Source organism: Lycorma delicatula, chromosome 12 (genome assembly GCF_047948215.1).
Source record: "Lycorma delicatula isolate Av1 chromosome 12, ASM4794821v1, whole genome shotgun sequence".
Classification (NCBI taxonomy): Eukaryota; Metazoa; Arthropoda; class Insecta; order Hemiptera; family Fulgoridae; genus Lycorma; species Lycorma delicatula.
In genome coordinates, this window is record NC_134466.1 from 72,786,310 (window position 1) to 72,799,671 (window position 13,362).

Consider the following 13,362-nt stretch of genomic DNA (forward strand, 5'->3'; position numbering starts at 1 on the left):
TATACTAAAAATAAGGCTTTATTTAACTTAAAAAGGCACAATGGTTAAATTTATAATAATAATAATAATTTTAGTATTACTATTATTAAAATTACAAAGTATTACTAATAAAACTATTTATAACCACTTTGTAATACCACAAATATTTGTACAATTATAATAATAATAAATTAATTAACAACATTTCATTCAGCAATAACATTTATTTATTTAACAGCTACTCTGTGTATTAATACACAACAAAAATTTGATTGTTTCACATTAAACATTTATATTACATTACTATTAATTAAAAGAACATAAATAAATTTATTAAAATAAAAATTTTTATTGCTAAATTTTATTGAAATTATAAGAAAAAGAATTCATAAAATTATAATAATATGTATGCATGGGGTGTAAGGATGTTCCAAAATAATTACCAAATACATTATAAAAAAAATATAAACAAAAAACTGAGCAGTTGGTCCCACTGTTAATTAAGATATAATAATAAATAATAATAATATGGTAAATTAATTCAAGGCACATGTAGGATTTAAAAAAATAAAACATTAGCATTATAGGATAATAATCTATTTATTTTTTATCAAAATGAAAAAATAAAGATTTTCATTCAATAAAAAAAATTAGCATTATACCAAAATGAAAATAATAAGTAATTCAAAACCCATCTACCATGGAATTCAAAATATCTCTTATAAGATGTCTTTTCTTTCCAACCTCCCGATTATTTTTTATTTTGATTGCTTTTCTCTATGGATATGTACTAAAAGAGCCAGCTAAGCTGCTGTACCAATTCCATCTACCTACATTGTTTACAAACAAAGTAGTCTCAAACGAGTACTTATTTACTTTGTGTGCTTAAAATGAATAGCAGCAATTATGCTTAAAGGCTTATCTGTATAGAATGTATTTCCTAACCGTGGAGAAAAAGTTTGAGAAGTATCTGAAGAGGCTATCTGCTAAACCCAGGTAGACAATTAAGATTTACGAAACCAACCAACATATATATATGTAAAATAGGCTATTTAAAAATAATTAAAAACAGTACTATAATATATTATGTGAAAAAATATAAATAATAATAATAACATAAAAACATAAAAAATAAATCTTTTATATTCCCCATCCAATAACATGAAATAGAAGAAAAATGTATATAAATCATGTTTTTATAATGCTTGACCATTTGGTGAATGTAATTTTTATATAAAGCATAATTAATTTTAATAAAAACTGAATAAAAAGTTTAATTTCTAAATTAAAAATATTAGTTCAATTTACTATTAAAAATAAACAACCATTTTTATAAAGATATATAAAATTTTCAGGAAAATAGTATTAGTTCTATAAAGGACAAAACACTTAATATATTATATAAACTCTGCCTTCGTAAAATACTTTTCAGAAATTTAAAGAAATAACACGAGAGATTGGCTTTTATAGATTACAATATTTTAATGATGACTGATAATAGAATTCCCAAGAAAATCCTTCTTTTTTATTTAAAAAGAAAAACTAAACATAAATAATGATGAATTTATAAAGATTTAAACAATAAAAAAGAAATTCCAGAATTACAAAAGCGGTAATTAATCAAGAAAAAATTAAAAGAAATCTAAGAAAGGAGGGTTATCTATGAAAAAGAAGTTTCAAAAGTGTGATAACAGAAAAATTCAGATAAAACGCTCGTGAAAGATTTAAAAAGTACCAATATGACAGGAAAAAGAGGAAAGTGAAAAAAAAATGTTAAGTGATCGACCTAAAAAAAATATGTATTTGTGATCACTGAAGAGCTGTTACATTATTATAAATAATAATAGAATAATATAGATTCAGTTTAAAAAAAAATCATTCATTAAATTAACTGTTATAATTTGGTCCGTGAATAATTGCAGAAATAAAAATAATTAAAACAGGTTTATTATATTTATTATATTAAGTGTGTTTAAAAATATGTAAGACCTTTTAAAAAAAACTTGATAGAAAGATACATTACTAATTATTTTAATCAATTTAATTTTTTTTCTTTTAATGTGTATTAGGTGATATATTTATTAAAAAAAAACTGAATTAAAATAATATAAAATCAAACTGAAGAAAAATGTACAATTTAAGAAACTATTTGCATTAAAATAACAGTTAAAAATTTGTAAATTTTAATTTTTACAGCTGAAATTTAAAGAATAAAAATAATTATAATTATTACCTTAACCGATTACCATAATGTAATAATTTAATTTTTTTAATTTTGGTTAATAAACCATCACAAAAAAAATAATTATATTATTTCTAATGTGAAATTTATAATAAAATTAAATAATAAGAATCTAAAAAAGTAAGCACCATTCATTAAAATATTATCTCATATACCGCATCACAATAAAACCTAAAAAATAATGTAACCTAAAATATACACGTAATATAACCTAACCTGTAAAACGCACTATTTTGATAAAACAGTGACAATTAGCTGCTGTATGCCGTAAAATTACAAAATATAAAATATGTACATATTATTAATTATTTAATTAACTAATATTTAAAAATCAATTTTATTAAATAATACCGGTTTTTTTTTTAGTTTACTTTTTCAAATTTTATTTCATTAATATTTAAAGGATAAACATTACAAATAATGTATAACATACGATAAAGGCACAATTATATTATAACAAATAAAACAAATTAAAAAAAATTCTTCATTTATTTAAAATAAAGCAATAAACAAAATTAACAAGTAAATTATACATTTTCCAATATTTATATTCCTTTTTTTAATAATACAAAGAAATAAATTAACATATTTTTTTATCATTATATTAGAATTTTATTAATTATTATTAATAGTTAAAAAAATTAATACAATGAAAAAAAATCAATTTTCTTTATATTAAAAAAGGAATCGTTTTTAATTTTTAATTATATAATAATTTGACAAAGAAAAAATGCATGGCTTTTAAAAACAGTTATTTACTGAAGAAAAAAAATGAAAAGAAAATGAGTATTATACATAATTTTTATCTTATATAATTTTTATTACTTTTTTCTTTCTTTTTACTTGAATTTATTTATAAATATAACATTATATACATTAAGTACTAAAAATATATAAATCTAACTACGGAAAAGAAAATCAACACATATTTAATAATAAATAAGTATCTCGCTAATAAATATTTATATATTTTAAACTTTAATCCTAAAAATAATATTTTCTAAATTTAAAATTACCCTCCATTCCTTATTGAGAACCCCTCAACATGTTCTGAATATTATTTCTTAATTTTTAATTTTAATGTCTGTATATTATATACAATTTGTTGTTTTTTTTTTTTAAATTACAGATTGTTAAAATTATCGACTAATTGATATGTTCATTTAACTTTTATTTTTTAAATAAGATATTATTTATTTAATTCGATAACAAAATACTGATGTATTCAAAAAAACCTATGACTTAAAGAGAATTTGAAAGTTTTTTTTTTATAAATAATATGAAAATAAGACTATTCCAAATTCAAATGTATATACGAATTGCATTGTTTATACGAATTGTATATATGTGTGTATGTGTAGGTATGCTTGTTTTTAAATTTTTCTAAAAGTTCATTTACACAAAGTATTTATTATTTTTTTTTTTTTTTATTAAATACCATACAACAAAAAAAATATTATATATACATAAATGATATTTATAATATATCATTTGCTCTTTGTTGATTGTGGTCGATGAATCAAATCACCAGTTGCATAATAATCAGCCTGTTTACTATAACCATTCGTTGAGCTACTGTGTCCATTACTTTTTGTCGAACTCTCGTCATTTGTGCTTTCATTATTTGTGACTTTTCCATTAGCTGATGTGGATTTCTTTTCCTAAAAAAACAAAAATAAATAAATTAGAAATTTGTTATTTACTCTCAGTAACTGATATATAAGAAAATTTAAATTAACAATTTCAAAAACCCACAACGAAGACGGCTTTAGAAAACATGAAATAATTAAATAACTATATTTTTACATTATAATCTTCTGTGACATTGTGATATTGTTTTTAAGACAATAAAATTTAAGATTCTAATTAACTGTCGTGCAAGAATATGATGATAACTAAAGCTTATCTATGCAGTCTACGGGTCACACATGACAGTCAACAAAATCTTAAATTTTACTGTCTTAAAAACAATTCACAGAGTCACAGAGGATTATAAGGTAAAAATACAATTATTTAATTATTTCATGTCTTTTAAGGATGTTTTTGTCAAGAGTTTTTAAAATTTTAATTTAATTTTTTATTTATTACTTTAAAGATTATTGGTCTGTGCTCAACAGTGTGATATTTATAGGCTGATGATGATAAAGTTTAGTATACTTGACCGGTGCAAATTATTTAATAATCCATCCGTAAAATAATGTAGTCCTGCTGAAGGTAGAAAGACTTAGAAACAATCAAAAGCCATTTTGAAGAAACTATCTACTGCAGTGCCCCCTGGTGGCTTATAATCGTAAATCTAATCTAAGAACCTGCTCTCAGATGATACCTATGTAATGCAAAAAGCCGCATTAAAACTGGCCTAACCGTTTTAGAGAAACATACCTTCTGCAGGGCTCCCTGATTGCCTATAATTGAAAAACAGGTCTAACAACCTGCTCTGAAGTGATACCTATGTAATGCAAAAAAACACATCAAAATCAGTCCAGTAGTTTTTAAGGAAAATGGTAAGACACACTCACACATATACACAAAACCTTTACCCTGAACACACATACCGCCTCCATCTCATCGTGGGTAAAAAGATTGATTAATGATGTAGTAGAGATATAACTTTCTTTTAAAAGAAGACTCTTACAATAGAATTAATTTTATTTACTAAATTAAAATCTATTATTTATCAAAAGATAGGAATGCAGGATTTTTTGAAACGTTTTTATCAATTATATAGGTTGGGTAAACTACATCTTCAATTAAAATAAAAAATAAAAAAACAGTTCTTAATAGTTTTTATATTCTGATTTAAACATTCTAAAATGTTTTCCTAAATGAGGCATTATCATCAGAATTTTTGATGTAACTGCACGGATAAGAGGAAAATTTTAGTGAAAAATATTTTTTCAAACTACCCAAATTGTAACTGTATTTTTCTGCATTTCATGACACTTTAGAACAACCCTGAGCCCTCTTTCCTGTCCAGTATGTCTGAATTTACAGATTACTAGCTAAAATATAGAATTAGTTTTTGACAATTTGTATATTAACAGTGGTTTCTGGTATTAATGATGCAAAAATAATATCAAAATTATAACTTAGTAAAATTTTGACTTGTGTGAGTATTGGTTGTCTTCCCAGCTTATGTTTTTTGTTAATAACTTGATTGCGATTTACAGTTCTGTCTTCAGCAAGCAAAATAATAACCATGAACAAAATCAGATTTCTGCCTCATTGATATTTTATTTAGAAAAATCAACAGAGTGGATTCAAGTGATTGTACTAAGTTAATATAATTTTCCTTAATGCTAATATACAGAAAGAGTCAAGAGCAAAGGGAAATAATTTGTGAACTGATTCTAAAGCTTGAAGTCAGGAAAAAATTTCATACAAAACATATGTCCAAAAATGCTTTGTTATCAAATTATGGCTAGCAAAAAAAAGTTTTTTTTTTGTTAAAAAATTATGGCTAGCTCCTCGTTGTGAAATGAGGTAATACTGTAATTTTTAAGGTGTTATATAAGGGGTAAAACTTGATGGTTTCTTATATTTTACGTTCCAGAATGTTATCTCCCGTAGTTTTTATGGTAACCAATAAAAACAGAAAAATGTAGTGATGAAAAAAGTTTTTTTTTGTTTGAAGTGTAATAACTTTGTTAAATGTCAATTTCTTTAACAAAACTTGTAGAGAATTTAATTTTTAAAAAATTGATGATGATAATAAAGTTTATGAAAACTAAAAAAAAATTAACTTTTACTTTTAAAAGCAATACAGAACAAAACTTATAAATTTGTAAAAATAAAAAAAAAAACAGCTGTTTTTAATACAATAAATTTAGATCTTTGAGAAATAAAAACAATTTTAATTTACTTTTTAAAAAAATACTCACCTTGGTTTATATTATATAAATTTACAATAAATTTCTAAAATTCCACCATAGACATCGATGCACTTTTCAACTCGTTTCCTTACATTTTCTATTGCCAACTTAATGATATCTTTACATTCCTTGATGAGGGCAGCAGTACTGAGAATGCGAGGGCACATGTGTCTACTTTTTTCATGTATACCTCGCATTTCATCTATTCCCATAAACAGTAATCTAAAGCTATAAATAAGGTCCAGTGATTTAGTTGGCCAATTTAACAGCCCTCTACATCCAATTCAATTACCAGTAAATTTTACATCTAAGAATTATCTTACTTCATTCATGAAATGTATTGGTGCTCTATAAAAATTAATATATATTTTCAATTCATTTTGTCAACGATAAATTTCAAGCACTGTAAGAAATTCATTGTCTAAAAATTTCAGATAACCTCTTCCCAAGACAAGTTGTTCTAGTATGAAAGGGCCTATTAAACGGTAGTTGATCTGAGCCACAGCAAACATTCACCACACATCATTGGTGGAAATCTAATTCAACTACGAGTACATCATGTGGGTTTCCTTTAGATCAATGAAGTGAATTCCATGTGCTGCTTTTGCCATTACCGGTAGCTTCATTTGAACATAGTATAAACGGAATTAAGTGGTAATTATTAACACATTGACAAAACTGCAGTCAACAGGCACTGATAACCTAGCTGGAGAAACCTTTTGAGATTGATAAGGATGCAATCCGTGAGCATGTAATGTCCTCGAACTTTGTGAAATATTGAGCAGGTAGTAATTCTTTGCCTGCTTGTTGTAGGAAATTGTATCACATGAAGAATGCTTTCCCTTTCATCACTGTGTACTGGGTGACATTCAGGTGAAACGTGAGCACTGAGAAGTGTACCATACTCACAAAAATTATTAAGGTCTAAAATGATTGTACTAAAACAGCTGTTTTTAATTTTTATAAATTCGTAACATTTCTCTGTTAAGTTTTGTTTTTATTATTATTATTATTATCTTTTATGACCGTATAGAATCACTTTAGTCAGTCTGTTATCCATGTCTCTTCGATGGGACTGTTTGGGCCATGTGGTCCTCCCACTACCTTTTCATACGTTTCTAATCTTTGTGCCATTTCAAGGGTCGAAAATGTTCATGTTGTGAGTTTTTTCTTGTAAGTGTGAAGCAAGTGTTTTTGTTCTTGATTTTTTTTTTTAAGTTTCATCTTATCTGTGGTATCTAGGTGTAAGGCCAATTTCCTTCAGCTCCTCTCTTATTTCTCTGATCCATCTGCACTCTACCTTTGTGTTTTTCAAATCGAGATTGTACTGTATTGTTTCAGAAGTCTTGAACCTTACATCCTCATGATATGTCAAAGGAATCCTAGTCTCCTCTTATTCACAGTGTCAGTGATGGATTTTAACACTTTGTACATGACTTTATTGGGCATGATCCACATTAAAGTCATTAAAGTCACATTAAAGTCAAAGTCAAAGACAGACATCATCTGTCTGTCTTTGATTGTTAGAAGATTGGTAGAAGAGTGTTTCTGCTGCATAAGTGGCTTCTGGTTTTATAACTGTGTTGTAGTCTTATTTTTGTGTTTACTGATAGGCTTTTTTTATTGTAAATGTACCAGATTAATTTTTGAGCTTTAGCTAGTTGTTTATTCTTATTTGGATTGAGGTTTTGTTCATTTAGTTTGTTATTATTTCTCTGAAGTATTTAAATTAGGTTACTATTTTGATTTTATTACGTTTATATTTTTTTCTTTTAATCATGTTGGTTTTTGGGGCATAATTTCTGTTGAATGATATTTTGAGCCCAATTTTATCTGCAATGTTTTGAAGTTCTAATATCTGTGATCTAGCTTCATTGATGTTGTTTGATAGCAGTGCAGTTTTTGGTAATTTTCATTCTTGATTAGTTGGGGGAGAGATCAAGTTTTCTTTTAGTTTTAGGGGCTTGGTTTCATTGCTTTCTTTGGGGAGTAAATTTAACTTTAATTTTGACTACATAGTGATCTGCTCTTGTGTCTACTCCTCAGAGGACTTTTACATTGTAGATCTCCTTGTGATGGTGTTTGTCCATTTATGACAGTGTAAGGGTGTTTCCAGGTTTTGAGGTCTCCTCTTGAAATATATGGATTTTGAGATTAGGTTGTGGTTTCTGCAGAGACTGACGAGTTTCTGTTTTGTTTGTTTCCTTTTGGGCAGGTCATTTTCCGATTATGTCACGGTTCTTCTTTCTTTGCCTATTTCAGCATTGCAGTCTCTGATAAATTGCTTAACATGGTTTTTGGAGATGCTGTTTATGGTCAGATCAAGTAGATCAAAGAACTTTTCTATTTCTTTATGGTATTTTGGAGCATAACAAAAATGCCTGTTCGAGGTCTTATTCAAAATATAAGGAGTGCCCAACGCACAAATTGTATGTACTAGTGTTTTTAAAACAATCTCCTGTTGAAACCTAAATCTAATATTTATTTATAAAATTACGCCATTTTATGTATATAAAAAAAAAAAAAAGATTAAATTCAACACTACTAATATTAAGTATTATAATACCTTCTTTGGTTTGTTGTATTGTTGATTATAAAATTCTTTAAAGAGGAAAAAGAACATAACAGCGTGTAATCCAATCCACCAGACGAAGGCACGTGGGTAATTGCAGTCGATGAAGAGCAACTGGAATGCATGAACCATAATGGCAACGAACTGGATCTGAAATAATAATAATTAATAAATAAACTTATACTATACTTAAATGTTTATAATACTCTCTATTCTACGGATGTCATTCTGCAAATTTCTGACTGTAATTTAAGATCTTCAAATTTAATGACAGTTTAGATTTTAAAATATCAAGGAAGACCAGAATTCATATATTCGTTATTATGAAACGCATAATGACGCATCTCAGTTTTGTTGGATCTGTTGAACCGATTTCAAAAAAAGAAGTTTTCTGTTTGAACTGTATCTATGTATTTTTTTTTACATTCAAGCCTTATGCATAAATAAATGCACTGATTTCAGCGATTCCTTTTTTTTATAGAAAAAGTATGGTAGTACACAAATGGATAAAAAATTATTTAAACAAAAGATTATCATCAGTCTTCATAAACTAAAATTATAATACAGCATATCACCGTCAATTGGTCTACTATAAAATTTGAATTGACTATCACTGGAATGGACTTATCCAACAACTTATTATCATACCAGTGCATTAGGCTACTATCAGTTGCTATAAGAAAATGAGCAGAATGCTCAGAGCATTAATGGTGAGGTGAGTTTTATAAGAGGAACGTATTTTTATTATCGAGTTATACTTCAGTATGGGATTAATGATTGTAACACAAGAATCTTTTTCCCACAAGTACCAAGATGGATCAGTTCTTCCTGATAAGACAACAACATTGAAATCAGTGATACATTTAAAGAGAAGTTCTTCTAATGACAAAAAACACAAAAGATTGTGAACAATGTAGAATGCACATACAGTCACTTAAATCAATCGCGTTGGTTTACCTTCCTAGTCAATGTTACGGCACTTATCAACTTTGATAATAAAATATGTTTAAAAACTTACTCATGCATTTTCATCTGTATATCTACTTAAATTTAAATGATCATACTTCATAAGGCACGATCACTTCTAAAAAAGCCGATAGGTGGGTTAGGTTTTATATAGGAGACGTACTTTAAGTTGTAATTATTGTTTAGAATTTGAATTTTATGATGTAATGACGTATAGCATGATGTCATTCAAATATGTACAAAATTGTAGGATTAATTGTTTGGAAAAGCAATTATGGTAGAAAATAATATGTATTACTTCACTCCAGATAATCTTAGTTTATGCTTGATCATAGTCTACTTACATTACTTCTCTGAATTTCTTTTGTGTAATTCTTTGTGAAATAAAATAAAACAACTACAAATTAAAAAATCCTTACCAAATGGACGATAATAGTTTTATAACATTCATTAAATTTTGTCTCTGAGTTTGGTATCAAATTTAGCACCTGATTCCAATTTGACTTCGGTATATTAGAAATTTTTTTTTCAGATGTTACAAATCAAACTACAGTTACATAGTCATAATTCACATAGTAGTTGACATCTAAAGCTTATTACAAAGTTTAGGAGACAACTGTCTCTACGCTTCCTGTACCTTTGGTTATGATGCACATGAAAGGTTCAAAAGATTACAATGCAAAAATTTATTTCTTTTTTGTAAGATTATGTTCTATCTTATAATTCTTTCCATAACTTTTTTTTAAGTTATATATGAATGATCATTATAAATAAAATATGCAAAAAATAATAATTTTTTAAAAAAGATCTACTACTGTAACTTGAATGTTTGCCTTAATCTCAAAAGAAATCAAGAACATGTTCAGTATAGTTACTGCCAAAACCTTTGATTGAATATATGTTTATTTCTACTACAGCTTGTGTGTGTTTTTAACGAAAATACCCAGACTAACTGACTCACTTCCTCTACTTTTCTATATGATAGGGTTTAAGTATTTTTTTATTGGCTGTTTCATTTTCTCACTGATTTATCAAAAGATATATACTGGGTATGCCACGAAGAAAGTTTCAGGAAATACTGGTGAAAATAATAAAAAAGTTCATATAAACACAGCTCTGAAAACGCTTTCTTTTCAAGTTACAACTAGCGGAAGATTTCATCTGGATTTCAGTTCTTCTAATAAAAAGAACCCTTACCAGTGGCGTTTCACATATAGGCAATGTGGAACTGCAGCATCCCTATTTCCACTTGATACTATCAATAACGTTTAATATAATGCATTTTTTCCCCTTAATTCTTTCTTTATTCTTGTACAATATATAGTTCTTAAGCTTAATGTTAGTGGCCATCCTCCAGTTTATGAAAAAGATATAAATATCTTTGTATGGCACTGCGTGTTTCATGCTGCTGGAACTGGGAAACACACAGTTCCAGCAGCATGGTGTTTGGTTGTGTGCATGCGCACATAGGAAGCTACATACAAGGCTGTGAGGGAGGGAGAGCACTGTTTCTCCCAGAGTGCTGACCCTAGTGTGCTGGTGGAAGGTAGTTTTTTTTTTTACTCCACGTGTGTATGGAACTATCGACTTAGAAATCAGCTGATAAATCAGCTGATTTGTGATGACAAGTTTACATAACTCATCTTGGATGAGTTATGTTAACTCATGAGTTGTCTTGGTTGCATATAAACAACATTTTAAACAAAGTGAAAACAGATTTAAAAAAAAAAAACAAGAACAGCAGCCACAACAAATGGCAGTTCTTGACGTCATTTCTTACTAAAGGAACAGTTTATTTGCAAAATTTGAACAAAGTACAATGAGAGATGAAAATTAAATCATGAATTTCTACCGATCAATTTTAAGTTGAAATAACCATTACCAGAGAATCATAAAGGAAAATATTATGTAACAAGCTCACTTGCAAAATATAAAATAGATTTTGTCAAATAATGAGCAGAGATAAAGAGTAAACATGAAATGTTTTCAAACAATTTATGTTCAAAAAATAGAATGCATAAACTTAACACATGTACATTAATACGTAAACTTAGACTTTAAACATGAAGACTTGTCCAACTTTTCACTTTTCAAAATTATTATGAAAAAAAACAGCACAGAAGTAAACAATGGAAAGCGGAAGGTTGAAAGTTATAATGCTCTTCATCAAACTGTTCAAACATACAAAACACATTTAAAAAACCCTGAATCTCTCTTCAAGTTCTTTTCAAGTTCAAAATTAAAAGTGAAAAGTTGAAAATTACTTTCAAAAAAGCAGTAACCAGTAATAATAATTGTCACAGCAAACTCAATGATTTTTATAAAATGGTAATTAAATATAAATTTATAATAAAAATTTGTATTTATGAAATTTATTTATTTACCATTTGAAGAGAAGTCAAATATTTTTTCCACCATAAGTACTTCTGAATTTCAGGTCCAAAAGCTGCTAACAAGTAGTACGAATACATAATAATGTGAACGAAGGTGTTAAGCAAACCGAAAAATGTACTATGACCACCTAAAACAAAAAAAAAATATATAAAAATAAACAACCTTAGTACAAATAAATGTAGTTGAAAATAAAATCAGAGAGAACTGAGTATCTCAGTGGTAGAAAATAGACTAGTTTTAAAACAACTGTTGATCTAAAACCTAATTGGACAGATTAATAAAATTTATAACTTATTGAACCCAGGTTATCTAGCATATATAATTAGTATGTCAAATTCATCATAGTAATAATAGATCAGTACATAGTATTATACTAAACAGATAACATCATTATAAAATTAAAAAAGGCGTTTTTTTCACAACGCCTTTTATATTTATTGATTTAACATCATTCTACATCGAGCAGTCCAATAAAGATTACTTGTCATAGTGTATGATAATGTTTCCTGCCTTTGTGGCAGTCGTCAGATTTCAGCCACTGCTTCACATGTATTGAGATGAAAACCATTCATAAGATCTCCCGAGTTGCATAACCCACAGACAAATTCTATAAAGGGGTAGGAAAGCACTTAAGCAGTCATGTCCAGAAATGATCCTGAAAGGCGCTACATCACACTTCACGGAAGGTTGTAGGGAATTCTCCCACCAGGCAGTAATAACGAAGACCACTGCTTGCCAGTAGCGCTGGTCGTGTGTTTCTCTCTACCTTCAGCTTGTTCTTTAATAATCTTTTTACTGTATTAAAAGAATATTAAAGTTTTTATAGAGGTGGATATTGTTACGTTATAAGCATATAAAACTATTCATTTTAAGAAAGATTGCACATTCATACACACAAGAGTAAGTTAATAATTTTAATTTTTTAAATAATGATATACATGATTTGTAAGCACCAAATGACGATCTGAAAGCCCAATCTTAAAAACTCGTTCTGATTTTTTGGGGGAGCTTCCAAGAGATGTCATTATACTAGAATATATGTAGGTGTAAAAATATTAAATAATGATGTCAAACTTAGTGTTTTATTAAGGCACTTGAGAATAAAACAATATTGTTTCAAAAAAAATCAATTTGATCATCTCAAGAAACCTTAATTTAATAAAAATAATCAAAATGTCGTCACTAAAACACCCAAAACTTTGCAATACATGCAACCGAAATACAATTGTTATCGTTAATGGGAATTCTACGAGGTGCGACTATTAAATAACGAGACTAATGCTGCTACAGAAGAGCAGCACATGTGCTGAATTCATATGACTGACAGCTGTGTAGCA

General features: G+C 27.4%; 1 protein-coding gene across 7 annotated transcripts in view; it reads right to left on the minus strand.

The window, feature by feature from the left end:
- The window catches only part of LOC142333283 (very long chain fatty acid elongase AAEL008004-like), a 379,873-nt gene continuing 366,511 nt past the window's right edge, over positions 1-13,362 (minus strand). For all 7 annotated transcript variants that reach the window (XM_075380301.1, XM_075380300.1, XM_075380305.1 and 4 more), the window contains 3 exons: positions 12,016-12,152; positions 8,660-8,815; positions 1-3,882 (listed from right to left, as the gene is read on the minus strand). In XM_075380301.1, the coding sequence (XP_075236416.1) occupies positions 3,709-3,882; positions 8,660-8,815; positions 12,016-12,152 (467 nt within the window). In that variant the 3' untranslated portion in view covers positions 1-3,708. The remainder of the gene's footprint in view (positions 3,883-8,659; positions 8,816-12,015; positions 12,153-13,362) is intronic.